The 23,610-nt window shown below is 43.3% G+C and overlaps 1 protein-coding gene across 1 annotated transcript in view; it reads right to left on the reverse strand.

The window, feature by feature from the left end:
• LOC310960180 (von Willebrand factor C domain-containing protein 2-like) overlaps window positions 1-23,610 on the reverse strand; it is a gene marked incomplete at both ends in the record, with an annotated part of 92,539 nt that overhangs the window by 8,561 nt on the left and 60,368 nt on the right. The window contains one exon of the mRNA XM_083931803.1: window positions 7,885-8,014. Coding sequence (XP_083787929.1) covers window positions 7,885-8,014 — 130 coding nt within the window. The remainder of the gene's footprint in view (window positions 1-7,884; window positions 8,015-23,610) is intronic.

Raw genomic sequence — 23,610 nt, forward strand, 5'->3', positions numbered from 1 at the left:
TAGTTGTTGGAATACACTGTTTATTACAACCTCTGGGAACTGAAAATTCAATTAATCTTGAATGCACCAAAAGGACCATGCATAAAGGACGTGCATAAATAGCCATGTGCTTTATTCACTTGGACATGGACAATAAAAGCTGTAGACACTAGTAATTAGCTGCTAACTAGAGGGGACTTAAGTTAATTATAGTGTCTCTAAAAGTCACTAGTCCACGAGTTGATGCTCTCTGTTCAACAAAGGGTTGAAAACACATTGAATCACCATTCATTGAGCCCTTTAAACCAAGAGCTCCATTTAGTGGACTCAACAATTACAACTAATGCTTCATGAAGCTTCATTTGGACATCACTAGTTGCAGGCGTCCGTGGTCATTTTGGTACTCCAAAAATCCTGTATTGCCTGAATGAGCTCCTCCCTGTTTTGTGGATTGGCTTCACGTTGGAGAAAGTCCTTCAATGCATGCCACACCAGCTCAATGGGGTTCAGATGAGGCGACCTACAGTATTAAATGGGAGAGTCAAACATTTGTTCCTTGACACGGAATAAAATCAGGATGTGTATTTTTATTTGTTCTCAGCTGGGATAATGGGATTTATTGAAATGTTTTACTCACTTGGGAGGGGTTCACACCCGCAGTGTGTTTGGAATCATTGTCTAAGAGAACGAAGAAATCATGTAATAATCAATTCATTGTTGCCTTGAGTCCAGATTTACAGTTCACAACAAGAGCATACCTTGGAAGAAACGGTGAGTTGGCACAAAGTGCTCTCTGAGATAGGGCCCAGGTAGTTTTTGGATGATCTCCTCCTGGTAAAAGTGGCGATCCATAGTACCTACGGGTGAAATAACAGCATGAATGATTAGGCTGCTCATACAACAGAAATATTATAGGCCTATAAATATTTAGTAGAGTAGGCCTAAGTTACAAATGTGTACAAAGTAAAAAAGAAAAGAAAAGAAGGACGCCATATGTTGCAGCGCCCAGTGCCTCGCACTTGCCCACATCCCAACGGGCCTGCTGCTGTGCAGCTAAAATGCATCATGGAGCTTGGAGATGTAAAGGATCAAGTAAAAACAGGAGAATGAACTTTGATCAAGACTGGAGAAAAGCGTGAGGTATGGAACCATTTCAAACAAATCGTGGACAGTGACAACATATGTGTCGGCTTTGTCCAGGGCATTAACTGTGGTTCACGTTTCTTCATTCAGATTCTTTTGTGATCAATTCCATTCTGAATAATTTCATTCTGTAGTTCAAACAACGCTGAATTTTATTCGTCAGATGTATTCATTCAAATCCATTTATTGCCAGATGGAAATCCGGCTCGGGCTCATAATTACTGTTGCTCGGACCGAACATGCACAGGCTCGGGTAGGGTCGGCCTTGATTTTCTGGGCTTGATCTAACCTCTACACCCCATAAACACACACAGAGCTTTATGGGATGCTTGACACAAGGTTTTTGGATGCCGGCTGTAGTACCAAAGTGAAAACTGCTCCAATGCCACTGTCATCTGTGAATGTCGTCAAACTTTTCGCCAGCAGCTTGCCATTCCTTGGCTTGCTTCAGACGCAGTTCTCAGTTCTTAACACGGTTCATTGGAAAGTTTCCGTAACCAGAATTCAAAAATGCTATACAGGCATAGGCCTATTACGACAATACAATAATCAGGGCCAGATAAAATGAATACATACATAGCCTACAAATACGTGTGTGTTTGTGATCTTTACCTGGTCTTGGCATATTTTCAGTCAAGTTTCTTCAGCGCCCACCTCACTGTGCCCACACCAATCTTCATGTTGTGCCTCGTTTGATGGAGCAGGCTCACCTTATTTGCTGAGAGTCTATTGTCTCCAGTACCTGACTGGATAGGAACAGTTTGTTGTTTATTTGTAGGCATATCATGGAGAAAAGTTAAAATGCAAGCTCTGCTTGTACTGTAATTTTACCTTGTCAGTTTATATGGCTATCGGTTCCTCTCAGTGAGAAGGGTTGTCTGCAGTGACGCCGGACAGTCCTCATTGAAGCTGTGACTTTCATGTCTTTAAGATATTTGGTGATGTCTGCCATTAGCCAGCCTTTCTTCCATAAGCTCAGTAGTGGGTATAAATACGTTTGGGATGTATTTTGCGCCCCCACAATGTCCAAGTTATACTGCAGGCTGGCATAGCCTCACCTCCAAGATCAAGTAGGCTAAGAAGTGTGCTCTCTGTGGTGCAATGCCGACGAAACGCACTGCACCTCCATAGAATCACTTTGTGGCCAAAAAAGCGGTAAGATACCAATAATTGTTATCCCTATTTCTGCTTCTGTATTCAATCATTTTAAATATGAGTAGAGAATTTTCGTTTTGAACTTATGATTGACTGGTTAGCTATCTTTATTTTAGGCTATGGCTAAGAGGGTCCTTCTCCATTCAAGAGATCAGAGGTTCGATCCCCGGCTCCTCTGGTCCGCATGTTGGAGTGTCTTTGGGCAAGACGCTGAACCCTGAACTGCTCCCCATGCTGCGCATGGGTGTGTGAAAGTGGTTTGAATGGTTAGATTAGATGGTATGTAGATGTCCACTGCCATCTGTGTGAATGTCTGTATCAATGGGTGAATGTGACATGTAGTGTAAAGTGCCTTAAGTAGTCAAAAGACTAGAAAGGTGCAATATCCTACTCCTACTACTCCTACAACACTTGCTACTGTCGTACTCCCGCCCAGGAGTGCAGAACCATGGAGCTTGTAGCAGCAGAGAAAAAACAATTTGAGGCTGAGTTTTCCACATTCTAAGTCTAAGGTGACCAACTTGGAAGAGCAGGTTTCCAGACTATGCCAGAGACACCAGGAGGACACCTTGAGACTCAGCAAGGAATACCAGAGACACAAGGAAAAAGTCTAAAGACTGACTACGAAGAGACAGACTGTTGGTCCAGAGACAGAATGCAAAGACTGCAGTTGGAAATGCTGCAGGACTTCAATTGCAGCATGCCACATAGACTGGAAGCAACCCTGAGGCTCTGCTCAACACCTTCCATGTCATCACCACCCACAGCAGCAGCTTTTGCCAACTGTTCACCATACTCTCCATTTCGCCAGAGCCATCCGGACCTGGAATTATGTGAGTTGCGACCGGAGGACCATGAGGCTCTCAACTATATGACCCAGGGTTGCCTGGATCGCTACGGGTGTTTGCTGTTTCGGTTTTTGACACCCGATGAGAAATTCTGGGCTTGGCATACCAAATTGAGGGGAAGTTGCAGCTCCCTCTGAATCACCCTGACAGCCATGAAAACATATATATAAAATGTGTTTACACTCAGGTGAAAATAGCCTTTGTCGCTTGATCTGGTTATTTAAAGCTGACCCCTCACCCACAGCCTAAAAGAGCGACAAGGTGCAATAGTTGAGAGGAGAGGGGACAGTCCCCTGTGGGGCCCCAGTGTTGCTGACCACCCTGCCAGACACACCGTTCTGTAGGCGTGCATACTGTGGTCTGTCCATCAGGTAATCCACAATCCAGGACACGATGGGGGTCAGCCATCTACTCGCCCAGTAGAGCCCGACGGATGGTGTTGAATGCAATAGGGAAGTCAAAGAACATGACTCTCACAATGCTCGCAGGCTTGTCCAGATAGGTGATGCAGTCCTCAACTCCCAGGCGGGGCTGGTAAGCGAACTGTAGTGGATCAGTGAAGGGCCTGACCATAGGCCTTAGCTGCTCCAGGATGAGTCTCTCCATGGTCTACATCAGGGGTGTCAAAATGATCCAGTAAAGGGCTGCTGTGGCTGCAGGTTTTCATTCCAACCAAGCAAAAACACACCTGATCCAACAAATAAAGTGTGTGAAGACAATTCAGGGGATTGTATGACTCAGGTGTGTTTTTGCTTGGTTGGAATGAAAACCTGCAGCCACAGCAGCCCTTTACTGGATCATTTTGACACCCCTGGTCTACATGATGTGAGACGGCAGGAACTCTGGTCTGTCAGGCACAAGGCAGGGCGTCTTCCACAGCACAGAGACCCTCTGGAGGTGCAGGCTCAGGCTTAAGACTTGACTCAGTACTCCACACAGCTGGGGGGCACAGACTTTAAGCACCCTGGAAAATACGCCATCAAGGCCTGCAGCTTTGCCAGAGTGGTGTCTTGTCAACTGTCTTGGCACTGTAGAGATGTCCGTTGGGGGAGGGCTTAGGTTGTAAAGTTGTGGAGGACATGGTGTAGAGCAGAGGGAGGGGTGGAATAGGTAGGTGTGACGTTAGGTGGTGAGGGGAAGGTAAGGTGTCTGTAAGGAGGAGGAGTAGGGGGAGGTAAAGTGGCAGTCATTGAAGGGCAGCCAGCAGCAGAGTCATGTGGGGGATGGCCTGCCTTATCAAACCTATTGAAAAATAGGTTCAGTTCATTGGCCTGGTCCACATGGTCCTCCAACCCTGTGCTACCAGTCTTCTGGAAACCGGTGATGGTTCCCATGCCACTCCAAATGTTCCTCATGTTGTTATGCTGCCGTTTGTTCTCCAGCTTTCTCCTATCATTGTCTTTAGCCTCCCTGATTTTAAGTCTGTGAACCCCTTGCACTCTCCTCACTTCTTCACGGTTGCCATCTCTGAATGTTTTCTTCTTTTTATTTAGGATGGCCTTAATGTCTTTGGTGATTCAGGGTTTATTGTTGGCGTAGCAGGTTACGGTCTGGCAGCTGGGACATTGCAGTCCACGCAAAACTTTATGTAGTCTGTGATGCACTCAGTGAGCCCATTGATGTCCTCCCCGTGCGGCTCACAAAGTGCAGGCCAGTCAGTCACTTCAAAGCAGCCCTGCAGTGTCTCATAAGCTTCCTCAGACCACCTCCTCACAGTCCTTGTTGTTGTAAGCTTCCTCTTTACCAGAGTCACATAGCAGGGTTTGAGGTGAACCAGGTTATGATCTGACCTGCTCCTTAATGTTAGCATACATCAGGTCCATAGTCCTCTCCTCTCTGGTAGGACATCTCACGTACTGTTGGTAGGTTGGCAGAACTCTATCCAAGGTGACGTGGTTAAAGTCTCCCGACATAATGACGAGGGCACTGGGGAGTTGAGTCTGGGGTCTAGAGATGGTGGTGTGTATGATACTGCAGGTACATGTTGGGTTTGCAGAGGGAGGGATGTACAGAACAACAGTGATGACGTGGGATCTCTCTAGGTCAGGGCTATTCAATTAATTTGGAATTGGGGCCAGTTGATGAAAAGGATCCAAAATGAGGGGCCGGAAAAACATGAGCATCACATTAATTGATATTGTAAAACAATGCAGCTACATAGGAGTGCATATATTGTCTTTATTTTATCAATGTAAATAGTAAAGGCCTCAAAGTGCAACAAGCTTGTCAAAAAACAATCCTTGTTAAATGAACAAACCTGTTAACCAGAGGTTTTCACTCAGTTATTGGACTAAAGTACTATCCTCAAAGCAATTTCAGTCAAAAACAACTGGACTGGTTGTTTGTCTAGGAAGACGTTTCACCTCTCATCCAAGAGGCTTCATCAGTTCATGTACGCATCTGACCAGGCTGGGACTGGTCCAACTAGGTTAAATACCTGGATCTCACACCAGTTAGTTGGACCAGTCCCAGCCTGGTCAGATGCGTACATGAACTGATGAAGCCTCTTGGATGAGAGGTGAAACGTCTTCCTAGACAAACAACCAGTCCAGTTGTTTTTGACTGAAATTGCTTTGAGGATAACGATGACCTGGACGAATGAGAACATTCACAGGCTGACTAAAGTACTAGTTTGAGGCTCTTCTCCTTTACTTCAGTATTTTATTTACATGTTACTTTATACTTCTACTCCACTACAAATCAGAGGAAATGATCTACTTTTTACTGCACTACATTTATCTGATTACTTCAGTTACTAGTTACTTTACCAGGCTGACAAATAAATATGAAAAATGAGTTTATTCATCAAAAACTGGGCCGACAAAAAAATTAACGTAACATAAATGCAGAGTAGCAGAATTTTTCTTCTTTTATAATCTTTCCACACCAATATGGCTGCAGAGTAAACACAGGCTTCCCAGTGACAGAAACAAAAACTTCTCTGTCCATTCTCTGGTGAACTGACATTTATTTTTGACAACTTTTCTTTTTTTCAGAGTAGAAAGAAACATTTCGGTAATGATTTAACCACGGCTTTAACCAGACTGAAACGATTGAGAGCAACAACAGAGTGGAGCTTAGCGAGCTGCTGCCAAGAGGATTGAGAAAACCACGAAGAAGAACGTAGCGGGAGCGTTGTGATCGCGCACCTACAGGGAGCGGGTGGAGCAAATCTCCCACATTTGACGCGCTAAGATGGATACATGAGAGGACAGCGGTCATTTTCACACAGACTTATACTTAAAGGGCCAATTGAATAGCCCTGCTCTAGGCAGACGGTATCGACGGAGTCAGAGGGCCAGCAGTTCAACATTCGGGCTACAGAGCTGTTCTTTAACGGGGATATGACCCGGATTACACCATCCGCTGTTTACTAGAACGGCAAGCAAAACAAAAGAGATGTTCTGGTCCGTAATGTCCCTGTGCAGCCATGTCTCCGTGAAACACATCAGACTGCACTCACGGTATTCCGGATGGCTCTATGTTAGCTCCGTCAGTTCATTCATTTTGTCATACAGAAACCTTACATTGCCCATAACAACAGAGGGGAGACATGGCTTAGATCTTCTCCCCAAAGCATTCAAAGGCTTAAATCTTCTCCTCTCCATAAGCCCGTCCTTTCTTGACCCTCCTCTATGGCCCTGACATTGCTTCCCACCTCTGCGTCCCTGATGTGTTTTTCTCCAGAGTTCGGTTGGAATATTCGCTGGAATGGCCGCTATGCCAGCCAAATTTCACAAACTGATTCAAATCTATTTAGAAAGATTCTTTGGCCTAAATGCTCTGTTATATATATATATATATATTCTCTTTTAGGGCTACGATTTTACACAGGGAAAAACTTTGGTTGCACTGTTCAGAATATAAATATTTAAAAATCCACGTAGAATAAACATGAAAAATTGTGATTGTGTTATTACTGTAAAAGAATCGTGATCTGTTATTTTTTGCCATATCGCCGACCCCTATTAGCCAGTCTTCAACTAGAAGTGGTGTATAATCCATTAGCTAGCTAGCTCTCAACTCTAAATGATTCCTTGTTTCTGTAGCCTGATCAGCATGAGCAGACCAGCAGCTTCCACAGCAGTGACAGTGAGGATGAAGGCAGATGGAGTGATGGAGAGACTCAGGTTTGCACAAAAATAGCTGTCAGGCAGTGGTGTGTGGGTTTTTTTTCACCCAGTGCCACCCTACAGTAGCTGCTCCAAACAACAGACAACCCTGGTAACCCGCAATGCCCAAAGCCATTGGCTGCTACAATGGAAACAGAATGTGAAAGAAAGTCATTGTCAAACTCATCAAAAATAATTTAAATATTAATTTAGACTAAATAAAATGTTTTTTATGGAAAAGCTTTCAACTTTCATTCTGTACCCCTCAAAACGCCCCGTGGGTGTAATTTTTTTATTTTTTTTAAATGTGGCTTTTAGTAAAGATTCTACATATTCAACCTTTAGGGTAATTTGATCAATAAGTGGATGTAAACATAGCTTATGGGAATCTTCCAATCAGATTACAAGACAAGTTGACATCAAAAAAGCTATTGAGAAAGGCTTGTTGAGTGTCAAAAATTGGAAAGAGTTCCTTAGTTTTGTAACTTCATCCCAAAACCTGCTAGTTTTTATTGCTTGTGTGCCTGTGGAAACTGTGGGTGACCATCACACTACATGGATCATACATACCGATTTAAGGGACATCCTGAAATTAATTTCAGATACTCATAGAGCAAATTGTTGAACTGACAGTGACTGCTTCTTACCATTCTTACAGATGGGGCAGCAGTGGTTGGGTTCGTAGGTGGGGTTGACGCAGTGAGGGGCGGGGCAGTCCGAAATGCGGCAGTACACCTCTCTGTTGGCCTCGCAGCGACATCTCTCACACCTTGACAACTGGAACACGCAAACAATTTGAATGTCATTTGTAATGGTAAAACACAATTTGTAGTCATATATATATATATATATATATATATATATATATATATATATATATATATATAAATAGTTGAACTGCTGATTCTAATAAAACAAATGTGCTCTGTCTGGTTTTGGCCATTCTGTGTCTGCTAGAAAACTTATAATGGTTGACCTTTAGACTCATTCAAATGGCCTTTTCACATTATACAAGCTAACGAACAATTTCCTTTTCTTCGAAGGTCACTTGCCATTGTGTTATTCCTTCTTGCAAGAATTAAACTAAAAAAGACTCTCAATTCTTGAGAATGATTTATTTCAACATCATGGTAGACTCATAGAAGTAGAATTTCCACCAGAATTGAATTAACGTTTTCATACGTGGCCTGTGTCAGTAGTCTCATTAATTGTGACTATTTGGTGCTATTACAGTAAAAAAAATTTGACCACGAGGCTCAATTCCACTGGAATGTCACACAGAGTCAGTCAATGTCATCAAACACACACAAGGACAGATTTGTCTCTACTGTTAGTGGACTCGAATACACCATCGGTTACATGAAACTCAGTCAATAGGTGCGTTTCCACTATGGTCAACTACCCTGAATGATGCGGGTCTATCTCCCCAAAAACGCCCCTAATTTGCATGTGAGTCGCTCAGGAGGCCATTTGACTGAGTAGAAAGAGGCCATATCGGGCCTCTTTTCTCCCCTGAGATATACCCGGTTAATGATTGGATGTAGCTCTCAGCGGGATGTGACGTGTGGTAGAACAGACACTACAACAACAACACGGTGAGGTAGAGTAGACACTTTTATCCAGTGGTGTAGAAGACACACACACACACACCGTACTGCAGCGGGGTGACACCCTGCCTCTCAACAAACACTTTAACAGCGCCTTGAATATTTAAGGTGGAGTGTTTTCTTCCATGTTACTTGTACAAGTTGAGGTTGTGAATAATACGGGCCATCTTAAATCAAACGAGAACTATTCTGTATTTCTCTTGAGGAAGAATGCGCCGCTGTATAACTGATCAGCTGATCACCGGTGAACGAAACCCATTCAGAGTGATACGTCACGTCTCGTCTATCCCACTCTGGCCTCTTTTTTGTTATGGAAACACGTCGAGTGAAAGGCCATTTGAGAGGACTTTCCTGGAGGCCATTCTACAGGGCTAATGTAAACACGCCTAATAGCTATGCTCCCAATGCCTAGGGTTAGGGGGTGGTGTCAGGGTCTACAAAGGCCTATTTGGCTGGGAATTTAGCACTGATTGTGGAAAAGATAACAGACCGGGGAACATAGGAACCTTTCTGTGAACAGCGAGGAGCATCGGACATTTTTCTTAAAAAAGGGTCTGATGTTGCCCAGTCACATACAAAGCGGTTTAATTGTTTTAATAAAAAGTGAAGCCACTGAGTCCAGTGTTGTCTTCTAAGGGTATGCAAGTACCCTTAAAAGTGGAATTTACAAAAGTATGCAAAATCCAGAAAATAGCCTTTGCCCTCAGAGGGTTAAATATGGGGACGGTGTCTGCCTCCCAAACAACACTTGGGAGTTAGTGCCACAGGGGAGGAGCTTGGTAGCTGAAGGCTCTGCCTCCCATTCGACTTTTGGAGACTTTAGGAACGACAAGTAGTGCTGCATTCTCAGAGCGCAGTGATCTAGTCGGGTACAGTACTATGATATGTACTAAGATATGAAGGACCAGGCTGGGACTCGTCTAACTATCTGGTGTGGAGATCCAGGTATTTAACCTTTTCACAAGGCTGATGATGTCACTGGAACCCTTTATGCATCGTTAGAGTGAAAGTCATTGGTGGGACGTAGGTTTCGACTTTGTTAGTGCTCTTTTGGGTCTTAACGACAGTAGTTGGAGTCACGGGAGGCCATTTGTGAACAACAAAGGCTTACACCAACTAGCCTATGCTTTAATTCCACTATGAGAGGGCATAGAGTGGAGAAAATCATAGCAAAGGCTCAAAACCTACTCCTCAGTGAGTGAATAAGACAGGTCAATTTCACTATCGAAGGGCTAAAAGAGAAAGTGGACCTCTCACTACAGAAACTGACATCAATCTTACCTCTTTCTATCATGGAGAAAGTTGTGGATTTCGCCCAGAAAGCCCAACTATCTCAACACAACAAAAGCAAAGAAAGACAAACAAATACATTTCACAATTTACAATCCCAGAATATTGACAAAAACACAGAAATACTCACTTGGAGGCAAAAAACTGACACTCCAGCACTGGCAATTACCCTTTGAGGATGACTTCCTCAGGAGTTCAAGTATACAGTATGTACCATTCCAACATAGAGACATTGATTCATTGGAGGCCAAGTTGCCACCCTTGTCCCAAGGGGCAGATCCATTGATTCGGATATTGGAGCGACACTCTGCAGGAAAGCCACTCTGTTTGGCGCACATCCAGGCTCTGTTAATGAGGTGTGAAGGCTCCTAAGCCGCGGGCTGCATCAAACATAATTGGCCAACAAGACCTAATCTTAAGGCTCTTGATGGTCTGGAGAAGGTTGAAAGTGAGATGCTTCATGGGTATTTAAGCCGAGCAGCTGAACTATGGAAGGAGTAGACATGACAGGAGTGATAACACACAAATGTTATGGAGAGACCAGGTGATAAGGGGCCTCCCAAAGCCACTCCAAAAAACTCTAGAAGATGTCCCTGGGCTAGATACAATGGACCTGCTCCAGTGGGACTAAACTGTGGTCCACTGGTACATCAGATACCAGGATAAACACAAGCAGGAAAAGGAGGACATGGCTAATCTCACCAGGCGCCTTCTGAAAGACCAGGTCACCAAACAAGAAACAGAATGAACAAAAAAAAGGAGAAGAGTCAAGTTTACAAACAGATGGGCTGGCATTTGGAGGGTTGAGCTTTCTTGGAACAAGGAAGCCTTCAGACTCAGATAGGAGAAGCTGTTCAACATGCACTCTAGCAATAAGGAGGGGCTGCAGTAGCAGGTCTTGCACCGGGCCCTTATTGGTCAGCCTAAGTGTCACTCAGACCTCCACCCCAGTACCAACAGCAAGCTTACAGGATCTACCAGAGGGGTCCCATGAATAATAACAGAGGAAGAGGAGGAGTTTTTCCTCCCAGCAAGCACATTTCAACTGTGGGGCTTATGACCACTGGGCCAGATCTTGTCCCCCACCCTTGGCACCATCAAGGCCTATATGGAACTGCGTGGAAACTCATTTAATAGACGGAGGAGAAAGTCCACCTGCCTCTCCTTTCCCAACCCAGATGCCAGCTTACGCATGGAATTCCAATGGGCAGAGGAGATATATGGACTGGAAACCATGGATCTACACTCTCTACCCCTATGTCCCACCCAGAGACCTCCTCCACTGCACCTACAACTACAATTGTGCCCCTGATGAAGCCTATCAAGATAGCTGGATGGAGGAAAAGGAAGGAAAAATGGAAACACTCCATGTCTCACATATTTATGTAGGAAAAGATGGCTTGGCTGCACATTGTAACCTGACACCAGACCAGCAACAGTGGTATATTCTATCTGAAGAAGCTGCCCCATACATTACACTAGCATTGGGAGTGGGCTTTGAGGCCAGAGCAGTAATTGTAGATGGTGAAGAAAGCTCTACAATTACCATGGCAGCCGACAGCCTCACCCTGTGTTTTACTCACCTGGAGAGAAGATGTGGTGTATCGACCCAATAGTTCGAAATGTTTGGCTTAGGCCTTACTGGAAGCACAGGACTTGGACAGGGATCATGGAAGAGAACATACAGACCATCCTGATGCTGATCGCATGTTAGCTTCAGTTCCAAAGAAATTATGGACAACAGGCCCTTATGATGTTGGCTGTGTATGCCACAACCCTGTCACAGTCCAAGTTAGGGATAACTATATACCTATCTGGAGACCCAAGACTAAGGACAGAACAGACAGACGAGAAACTGTAAATGGGTTGTTGGAAGCAGGAGTTTTACGTTTAACCACTTATTCACAGTGGAACACGCCTCTGCTGCCAGTCCCAAAGGCAGCACAAGGAGGGTGGTGGATGGTTCATGATCTCAGAGCCATTAACAATGCAACAGTTCCAGTCACTTATACCGTGCCCGACCCATATTTGGCCTTGCAAAACTTGAATCCCAACCACAAGTATTTCACAGTTATTGACCTGGCAAATGCTTTCTCCTGTCTACCACTGACCCCACAGTCACAGGATATCTTGACCTTCACCTATGACAGCCAAAGATACACATATAACAGACTCCCTCAAGGATTTCGAGACAGCCCAGGACTTTTCAATAAAGTTCTGAAGCAAGATTTTTTAAAAATTGCAACTACCTGAGGGAACTGTTTTGCTCCAATATGTTGATGGTCTGCTTTTGGTCGCATCCACTTCTGCCTCCTGTTTGGAATCTACCAAACAATGGCTCGATACACTGCATGCGGTTACAAGTTCAAAAGGGAGAAAACTCAAGTCTGCAGACGAACGGTGATCTTTCCGGGTCGCATGATATCAGCTGACTGCCAAACCTTGACCAGTTCACAGCGTTCATCCATCTTGACCCATGGCAAACCAAAGTATGCTCTCCTTCCTTGGCCTCACTGGGTACAGTAGGAATCATGTACCTGACTATGTCAACCTTACCCAACCACTCAGCGACATTGTGGCTGCAGCAGGAAACAGAAATCTAACTTCCCACTTGGATTGGACAGAGGAGGCCTTCACTCATACGAAACTAGCAATGGCACACAGGCCACCAACCTTGCTACGCCTGACTACAAACTGCCCTTTCATCTGGATGTTTCTGAAACAGGACCACATTCACGAGAAGGCTGTTAATGTTCCTCATTTCAAAACTTGACAACATTGAACTAGGACAAGTTGGATGCACAAGATATCTGGCATGCAGCACTCTGGAAAGCCATAGATAAAACAGCACACATGGTGATGTGCCATCCTCTGCAGATAAACACAGAGCATGGTGTGGTAGCATTCCTTGGATCAAGAGCCTTCACATTGTTGCCAGTCAGAAAGCTCAAAATATCAGCAATATACTGTAACTTGACTTAACTTACTCTAGTAAGAAAGGCTGCTACACTGCTAAACACTGTACTTTACTGTAACATAGTTCTGTAGGAAATGCTGCTACACTTTTAACACTGTTTCACTTATCGCTCCTTATCACTTATTAAGTTTGTACTTATTTTATTTCAATATGCTGCTAAACTGCACAGTGCGTATTGTTGTATATTGTATATACCTACGCTTAACCACAATGTCTGTTGCACTCTGTCACACTTAGTTATTGTTTGATTCATTTTATGTTAGCTTTATTTTGATTGATTATGTTAGCTTATTGTCACTCTGATCCTTTCCCACCTTTGTATTGAAACTGTTGCACAATAATATCCCTAGGGATAAATAAAGCTTCTTGAATCTTGAATCTTGAATTATAACAACCTCAGATTACATATATGAGTGACCTCACCAGCACACTGCCTGGAAACTCAGGCATGATTTGGAAGCTGAACCACTGGAAGACCCAGAAATGATATTGTACACAGATGAACACTGTTACAAGGGAGAGAAAGGAAATGTAGCATCTTTTGCGGTGGTCGAACAAGAAGAAAAGAAAATGGCAACTGTGGCACTAAAGCATAAAAATATGCAGATGGAAAGAGAGTAAATGCCTATATGGACCTCAATGGCTGAGAAAAGGATTCTTGACTACGGCACATACTTCAGTCAAACATGCAGAAGCACTCACAGACTTGCTAGAAGCTGTCCAACTACCAGCCCAAGTAGCAGTAATAAAGTGCAATGGACACCAAAAACACGATTCCTAGGTGGCTAAGTGGAATGATGCAGCTGATCAGGCATCCAAGAAAGCTGGAGGCTATGTGAATCAAATGATAGTCACACAGGCTGAGAGACAACCTGAGATGACTGAAGATGATATTAAACGCATACAGGAGGAAGCAGGCGTCTACGAACACAGTCAATGGATGAGAGGGGATGCAACAAAGAAAGAAGGACTATGGAGAGCACATGACAGACCTCTTGTGACCCCTGCAAAACTTTTTCAAATGCTCCTAAAACAAGCTTATGGCCCTACACATATCAGCAAAAAATAGACACAAAGAAACATGGAGGCATTATGGTGGCACCCATACATGAAAGAAATGACAGAAAACTTTGTGCACAGTTGTGAAACATGTAACTTACACAACAGTAAGAAGCCATTTAAATGCCCTATGGGAAGATACCCTGTCCCAAATGCCTCTTTCTAAGAAATCACTATAGATTTTACTGATATGGGAGTAGATCACTGGGTTAAGGGGTATAGATACATGTTAGTAATTACAGATTACATTTACGGGATGGGTTGAGGCTATTCCTTGCAAGAGTGAAACTGCTGACATAGTCATAAAATGGTAGAAGAATGAGCTAATCCCAAGATATGGTGTTCCCAGAGTGATAAGGTCAGATAATGGAACACATTTCAGTAACAAAGAGTTAGCTAAGGTAGAGCAGGTCTTAGGTATAACTCATAAGTTTGGTTTGTGTTGTGTGTGTTTGAGTGAATCACCCAGCTTCACATGTATTGGTAGAGAGAGCCAATCAGACATTGAAGAGGAAAATAGCAAAAGTGTGTTGGGGTACTAAGTTGAATTGGGTGGATGCATTACCCCTAGCACTAATGTCCATGAGATTTTCACCAAATAGACATCTCACCCCTCATGAACTGTTGACTGGTTGCCCCATGCCTGGGGCTCCAAGAGAGCCAGGTTTTGGTCTGATGCTGGATCTATGGCAAATAGAGACTGACGGACACTTGCAAAACACTGACTGACTTCAAAGTCAAAGTTTTGTCTACACAGATCCAAAAGACGCAGAGAAAGGGGAAACTCCGGTAAAAGTAGGGGAGTGGGTATGGGTTAGAGAAAGTGGGCTGAACCAAGGTGGACAGGACCATGGGAAGTGACAGAGTGCACTTCTCATCCGTTTCAAGTAAAAGGTAAAACCGGAGCAATTTGGCACCACCTCCAGAGGGTGAAAGGAGATTTGGGGAGTGCACCACATTGTGTTTATTTGCATTAATAATCTCTGTGGTGGTTTTCCTTAATTCTTTGGAGAACACAACAAATGTATGGTCAGGTTTCAACAACTTCCTCTTGTTTGGCGGTAGGGCTGGTGTTGGTGCCACGCCACGCCCACAGGGTGCAGTGAAAACTCAAAATTTTCAGTATCGTTTGATCAGACATGTCTTAAGATGGTACTGAATTATTTTATAAATTGATCATTTTAAATCTCTATGACAAGTTCGTTAAAGTATAAAGAGATGTAAAAAAAATGTGACTTCCTGTCACCAGCAGGGGGGCATTGGCGAAGCAGGTTACAGACCGAGCTGGGACATTGCAGTCCACACAAAAATAGATGTAGTCAGTGATGCACTCAGTGATCCCATAACTGTCCTCCCCGTGCGGCTCACAAAGTGCAGGCCAGTTAGTCAATTCAAAGCAGCCCTACAGAGCCTCCTCAGACCACCTCCTCACAGTCCTTGTGGTCGTAGGCTTCCTCTTCACCAGAGGCACATGTGAAAGAAATTCTCTGGAGTCCTCAGTGTTTCTCAAATCATGTCTTTACTAAGCTGTATGCATACAGGAGAGACGCTACCGAACCTAGTCTGAAATGTTCTCTCCCTCTCTCCAAATGGCTTCAGCATTTATACAGTCACATCACAGCACCTTACAAACACAAGGACATCGAAGTGACAAAAACAACAAAACACACTACCCAATGTTTATGACCCCAGAGATGTTATCAATGTTTCACGACCACCAAATGTCACCATTTGCACCCCCCATGTGACTCCTCTCCGCAATCCCCAAGCACTTATCCACAGCTCGACTGTTGTGTTAATCAACATACAGAAACCAAGGATTTACATCATAGAGCCTTCTCCAGCACCTATCCACAGCTCGACTGTTGTGTGAATCAACATACAGAAACCAAGGATTTACATCATAGAGCCTTCTCCAGCACCTATCCACAGCTCGACTGTTGTGTTAATCAACATACAGAAATCAAGGATTTACATCATAGACTAAGAAACACTTACAAGGAAAGAAGGAAAACCCTGGTTATTTCCCACACCTGAGAGAAGAGGAGATGTATGCATCCTTAGCATACATCAGGTCCAGAGGCCTCTCCTCTCTGGTAAGACAGCTCATGTACTGTTGGAAGGTTGGCAGAACTCTATTCAAGGTGACGTGGTTTAACTCTCCCGACATGATGATGAAGGCACTGGGGGTGTTGAGTCTGGGGTCTAGAGATGGTGGTGTGTATGATGCTGCAGGCAGATGTCGGGTTTGCAGAGGGAGGGATGTACAGAACAATGGTGATCATATGCGGGAAGTCTCTAGGTAGACGGTATGGACGAATTCCAATGGCCAGCAGTTCAACGTCAGGGCTACAGAGCTATTCTTTAATGGTGATATGACCAGGATTACACCATCTGCTGTTTACTAGAAAGGCAAGCCCCGCCTCTTTTCCTTTTGCCGCTCTCGGTGCAGTATTGGTCAGCCCGAATGGTGTGGAAGCCATCCATCAGACTGCAGTCACGGTACTCCGGGTGGCTCCGCATAAGAGCTGTCAGTTCATCCATTTTGTTGTACAGAGATCGTACATTTCCCATAACAACAGAGGGGAGACAAGGATTATATCTTTTCCTCTCCATAAGCCCGTCCCGTCTCGACCCTCCTCCACAATGCTGGTCACTGTGCCAGCGGGCATTAGCGTGATCAGCTGGAAGCGGAATTGATAAAAAGAACACGAAAAGAAACGCAAAAACTAGCGAAAGTAACCTCATTGTAAAGGGCAGAACTTCACAGAAGTTTTCGCATGCGCACAAAAAGTATTAATATATTATATTATTATAATACTATATATAGTAGTAAATAATATTATTAGTATTATTAAGCTTCATAATGTAATTTTAACAATACATTTGATGAATGCAAATGTTATTTATTATTTCCTTGTATTACCGAGTGTTGTCCTTATAGAGGACCTATTGAGGGGGGCGTTGTTATGGTGCTGAACTGAGCACACATCTTTTTGTGGGCTCCTGGCGATATTCTAGTAAAATCCTGTAAATTTTCCTTTATTTGCACAAACAGTGGTAACTTTCATTTGTGGCGACTTTCATACTGCATACCCGCGATTATGCCAAGGAAGACCATATCCAAAGCACACACTTCTCAGAGTGAAGAAGACGACGTCTCGGATGCTAACAGTCTAGCTAACTCAGAGCGTGATGCTAGCCCCGTGCATCGTGGGGACGACGTGGTCACTAGATCGGCCCAAAACACGGATGTCAATCAGATACTCGACGGGATCAAAAATTACTTTTCCACAAAGTTTGATGTGGTCCTCAAAGCGATTCAAGATGTTTAGAGAGACATGCAGGATTTTTCTGAACGCATGGATGAAGCAGAAGTGCGCATTAGCACCGTAGAAGACACAGTTAACTCCAAGAAAGGCAAGACTGAGGTGCTAGCTAAACAAGTGACTCTCCTCACAAATAAACTTCCACTGCGGTGGCTTTCTTGGAGAAGTGGCTCCCCGAGGTGCTGGGACCGGCATCGTTCCCAGGTCCGCCTCTCATTGAAAGAGCACACAGGCTGCCCGGCCGGGCGCAACCGAATCATTCGACCACACCGAGAGTCATCATCGTGAAGTTCTTAAACTTCAAGGATAAAGGCAGAGTGATGCAAGCTTCCAGGGCAAAAGGCAAAGTTATTTACGCCGGTCAAGAGATCATGTTCTTCCCGGATTTGTTGACGGAGCTCCACCGAAGCAGGAGGAGGTTTGACCGGGTAAAACAACAGCTGAGAGCGATGAACATTCAGAATGGAATAATATACCCAGCTAAGCTACGAGTGTCGACTGATGGACAAACACGTAAGTTTGACACCCCAGCAGAAGCAGAAAAATTCATTCAAGGGTTACAGAACACAGGGGACTCACAGATTAACTAAAATGAATGGCGGAATTCTTTATTATCCACCTATAACGGCTAGAATTTGATATTGCTGGCTTTATGGGTCAGTAACACACAAGTGAAATAGTTATGCTTATTTTTTTCTCTTTCTGCTGGGACATTTTTTGTTATTCCTTCAATCTCCTCAGATGTAAATGCCCTTTTATTTTACTCTTCATACAGAGATGGTGCTCATTTTGAGTGGACTTTTATTTTCGGGGGGGGGGGGGGGGCAAGGCAAGGAGCTGTTCTGTTCGGGTTGGCGGCTCCTGTTTTGTTTTGTTTGCATTTTTTTTTAACTTCATGTGGTATTGTACTGGTGCACTCCCAAAATGTCCCATAGAAATACTCATCGGGTTTACCACCAACTGAAAGATGATACTATGCTGCACAATCTGGTGTTTAGGATTAGGATTAGACTGCAAATAAGAAATTTAAATTTACTTCATGGAATGTTAGAGGGATGGTAAACTTGACCCAAAGCTGGATTGCTCGGCAGTGTGGCTTTTGAAATGGCTAAACTGAAGTTGGTGCACAGTGGGGTACTAGTCCTGGCTGGTTGAGCAGATAATAACTTGCATCACAGAAGAAGAAGAATTACTTTATTTATCCCGCACGGGGAAATTGAATTTTTTCACTCTTATTATTATACATGTTACACACACAGACCCGAAATACACACATGCACAAACAGGGCCTATACATGCAATTAAGGAGAGATGTTAGAGCGAGGGGGCTGCCAGTGACCAGCGCCCCAAGCAGTTGGGGGTTCAGTGCCTTGCTCAACAGCACCTCGGCAGTGCCCAGGAGATGAACTGGCACCTCTCCAGCCACCAGTCCACGCTCCATACATGGTCCACACGGGGACTTGAACCAGCAACCCTACGGTTCCCAGCCAAGTCACCTATGGACTGAGCTACTGCCACCCCCAGAAAAGAGAGGAAGATAGAGATCTCGTGCTCTCGCACACATCACCTCGTTATGATCCTATAGAACAGAGGAATGCTCATTTCCTCATTTTAGGCGCACACACACATACTCATTAACTAACAATTTCGTGTGGTGCAAACACAGACACATCTGTTCTCTCTAGATAGCCATATAGGGGCATGCACTAATTTCCTTCACTCAGCTTTTAGTGTTATAATGTGTTGCCAGGCAGATTAACGCCCATTGCCGCCTTTTTTTAACTTTAAGGCGTTACCATCGACAGAAGGGTATTTAAAGCCGCTACCCCTAGACCACAACAGACTTGTCTGATGTACGACCTGGTTTGAGTTGTATCAGAACTTGTCTCCGCTTTGCAAAGTGCTCCAATAAACATATTGGTGTGATCTCAAGCCATCGTCTCAAGATCTCTCCTTCTATCCTCCGATCAACGGACCCGGGGAGGTAACTGCAGGTTGATCTCAACAGCAGGAATAGATACATCCCATTTCCAAACATGAAAGAAAATTCAACAATATATGAAGGACTTGAATCTTTGTGATCCTTGGAGGACTCAAAATCCCAATAAAAGGGACTTCTCATGCTACTCAGCAGTATTTAAAACCCACTCCTGAATAGATTATTTTTAAATCTCCTCATCTCTGCTAATACTGTGTATATGACAGTATTGTTTTATCTGATCATGCCCCAACCTCACTATTTTACGACGTCGAAATATTCTATAGACAATCTTCCAATTGGCGATTACATCTTAAATGGTTACAGGATTCTGACTTTATAAAATTTGTAGGAGAACATATTGATCTCTACTTCTCTATAAATACGAAACAACTGCAGCCATTAGATGGGAAGCTTTTAGAGTATATATTAGAGGACAAATGATAAACTTCACCAGGTCTAAATTTAATAAATTCAAACAGACTATGAATGAATTAGACTCTAAAATTAGAGAATTAGAGAAAGAGGTTAGCATAGATGTTTTGACACACAAAAAACAGGAATTACTAACCCTTAAAGCAAGATAAGAGGAGCTCTCCATGCTTAAGGCTGAAGATGGTATAATAAGACTGAAACAAACTTTTTATAATCAGGGCGAAAAGCCGTGTAAACTGCTAGCATGGCAGATAAAGACACTTGAATCCGACAGAGCCATCAATATAATTAGAAACAAACAGATCCCACAGAAATGAATACCACCTTTGTTTCATATTATAAAAACTCTTTATAATGCGGACAGCCCGCGTGACCTGGTAAACCATAACAATTTCCTGGATGGATTGATCATTCCCTGTATTTCCGAGGGCACAAAAACAGAACTGGAGAGAGAATTAAATTTGAATGACATCTCTAATGCCATTACAAGCATAAGAGGAGGTAAAGCTTCGGGTCCCGATGGGCTTCCGATAGACATTTACAAATTATATAAAGCAAAATTAATAGCCCCATTATTACATGTTTTTATAGAATCCTATAAAACAGGTTGCCTCCCTGTTTCGTTGCGCAGTGCTCTGATCGTTCTTATCTTAAAACCAGGCAAAGTGTCAACCAAACGTGGTTTTTATAGAACCATATCACTTTTAAATTCAGATTATAGCTAAGGTCCTAGCCATGAGACTTGAGAAGATTATACCAGCCATTATACATGAAGACCAAATGGTTTTGTGCAAAAGCGGCAGGGGTCCCACAATGTGAGAAGAGTTCTTAACATAAATCATGAATCTGAGGAGTCCCTTGACACTGCATTACTATCACTCTACGCCGAAAAGGCATTCGACCGAGTCAGGGTCAATGGCCCTATCTACTCGAGTTGCTTAGACGGTTTGGATTCGGTGATTACTTTCGTAGATGGATTGAAATTTTATTTGTTGATTCTTCTGCAGTGGTATCTACTAATAATCTCACCTCTCAGCCTTTTGAGTTATTTCGAGGAACGAGGCAAGGGTCACCAATTTCACCTCTTCTTTTTTTAATAGCCATGGAACCATTAGCAATAGCGATCAGATCATACCCCTTAATTCATGGTATTAAGATTGGGGACTTGGAACACAATACAGCAATGTACGCTGATGATACTATTGTGTTCTTATCACAACTTGCAGAATCGATACCATCTCTCTTAGAGTTGTTTAATCAATTTGGGAGTATCTCTGGGTTTAATAAACAAAGAAAAGTCATCTATTATATTTTTAAATGGAAATGAGAGGGAAAACCATCAGTATCTCATCGTTTTGTGAATGCCACAGACGGATTTAGGCGCTTGGGCATCAAAATAACCCCAAAGATAAGTAATTTTAGCTCAGCCAACTATGAGCCCATGATGCATGAGGTGACAGAAGAGATCACAAGATGGATGACACTACCTCTTTCTTTACTGGGAAGAATAAACATAGTAAAGATGACTATACTAACTACATTTTTTATTTATCTTTCAATCTATTCCATAAGCCCCTCCTCTTTTTTTCCCCCCAAGACCAGAACGCTTCTTTTCCAATTTCATCTGGAACAATAGGAAGCCAGTCAGTTGAGGGCCACAATGTTTTGGTTTTCTAAAGATGCTTTCATGCCCTGGTTAGAAATTAAAAAACGGTCCTCAAAAGGTTTGTCATTGAAGAGCTATCTATATTCAGCATCCATTAAAGAAAGATACTACTACTCCGTTTGTAAAAAAACACTATTGTTGTTTGGCATGTAATACAAAAATTGTTGGGTGACTCTCCAGGGTCATCCTGTCTCGCCCCTATCTGGGGTAATGATCACTTGCCCCGGCAAAGAATGACATGGGTTTTAAAACATGGCTGAACAAGGGCATAGTAGAAATGCAAGATGTATATGAGGATTATACTCTATTGTCATTCACTGAGTTAAGGGCAAAGTTTGATATACCGCAGACACACTTCTTTAAGTACTTACAACTTCAAAGTTTTATTCTGGCACACTTAAACAACTCAGTGCAACAACCTCCATTATCCACTTTAGAAACACATGTCACAAAAAGCTGCTTTAGGAAGAGGCTGGTCTCCCGGTTTTATAGTATGCTGGTTGAAAACCATAAGACGACGGGAGTGGATACGTGACTTACAAGAAGATGTTTCACTCGGTGAATGGAGTAAAATATTTAAAAAAAACACATACCCAGACCATCAACACTGAGAATGATACAATTTAATTGGATAATGCGAACATATATCTCCCCTGTACAATTACATATATTTGATTCTAATGTACTTGATCTATGTTATAAGTGTAACAGTCACCAAGGCACATTATTTCACTGTTTATGGAAATGTGAAGAGATTCAAAAATTTAGGAGCTCAGTGTTATAATATATCTCTCAAATCACAACTTACCCTCTACCTCTGTGCCCTTAGTTATGTATTTTCGGCATTTATCCAGAGGACTGTTTTTTATCTTGCAAAGAAAGAAAAATGGTTGACCTTTGTTTACTGCAGGCCAAACACTGTATTGCATTATATTGGAAGAATGTTGGTTGCCCCTCTTTTAACCACTGGTTGACTAACTTAACATCGAGCTTGGCTCTTGAGAAACTGACCTATATTGTTAGAAAGAAAGCTTCTGACTTTTATGACATTTGGAAGATATTTCTGGAATTGTTGAAGGGTGGAGATATGGAGGAGGCAGTGAGATAATAAAAACATTTAATTTGTTGATGGGAGTGTACGATGTAACCTATATCAAGAATATTATTATTATAAAAAAAAAGAGGACCTATTATGCTTTTCCGTCTTTTCTGACCTATGAATGTAGTTATATAATATAATGTGCCATAATGTATAATGCTCTGCTCTGAACACTAGGGTCTTTCTCTGAATTTCCAGGATTTGTCTACGTAGAAGAATCCTGACGACTACTACTACTACTACTACTACTACTGGTCATGCTGCTATACACAGCCTCAAACTGTTATCTGTGTGTTCGGCCACTTTTATGCTGTTTTGCTGATTATTTTGGAAGTCATGGAAGACATTTATGGAACCTGCCTCACCTGCAAAGCAACCAGCATTGTGGCTGACCCCAGCCACCCCTCACACAACCTCTTCAGCCTCCTGCCATCTGGGAGGAGGTACAGGAGCCTCCAAGCCAGTACAACCAGACTGGAAAACAGCTTCATCCACCAGGCTGTAAGGAAGCTCAACACCCTCCCCCCTCTCCCTCCCCTCTGCCCCCGCAAACTCTGGACTTTGCCCCCCCCCCCCCACAATGCTTGAACTACAGTATTAATTGACCATTTTATATCAGTATGATAAGTCCATGCCTCCATCATGTTAAGGAACTCAAGAAGCCACCTACTGGCTCGGGGAAAGAGTCTGGGGAGGACACTGCGGCGTCCTGGAAGTGGTACCCCTTAATGGATGAGGCACTTGGGGGGAGGCCTTCTACCTTCTATTACATCTCCCGTCCTCGTTGCTGTGAAAGAAATTCTCTGGAGTGCTCAGTGTTTCTCAAATCATGTCTTTACTAAATACTGCATGCATACAGGAGAGAAGCTACCGCAACTGCCGAGTCTCAAACCATCTCTGCCTGTCTCCAAATTTCTTCAGCAGATATACACT

This window comes from Echiichthys vipera (genome assembly GCF_963691815.1).
Source record: "Echiichthys vipera genome assembly, chromosome: 17".
NCBI classification, from domain to species: Eukaryota; Metazoa; Chordata; class Actinopteri; order Perciformes; family Trachinidae; genus Echiichthys; species Echiichthys vipera.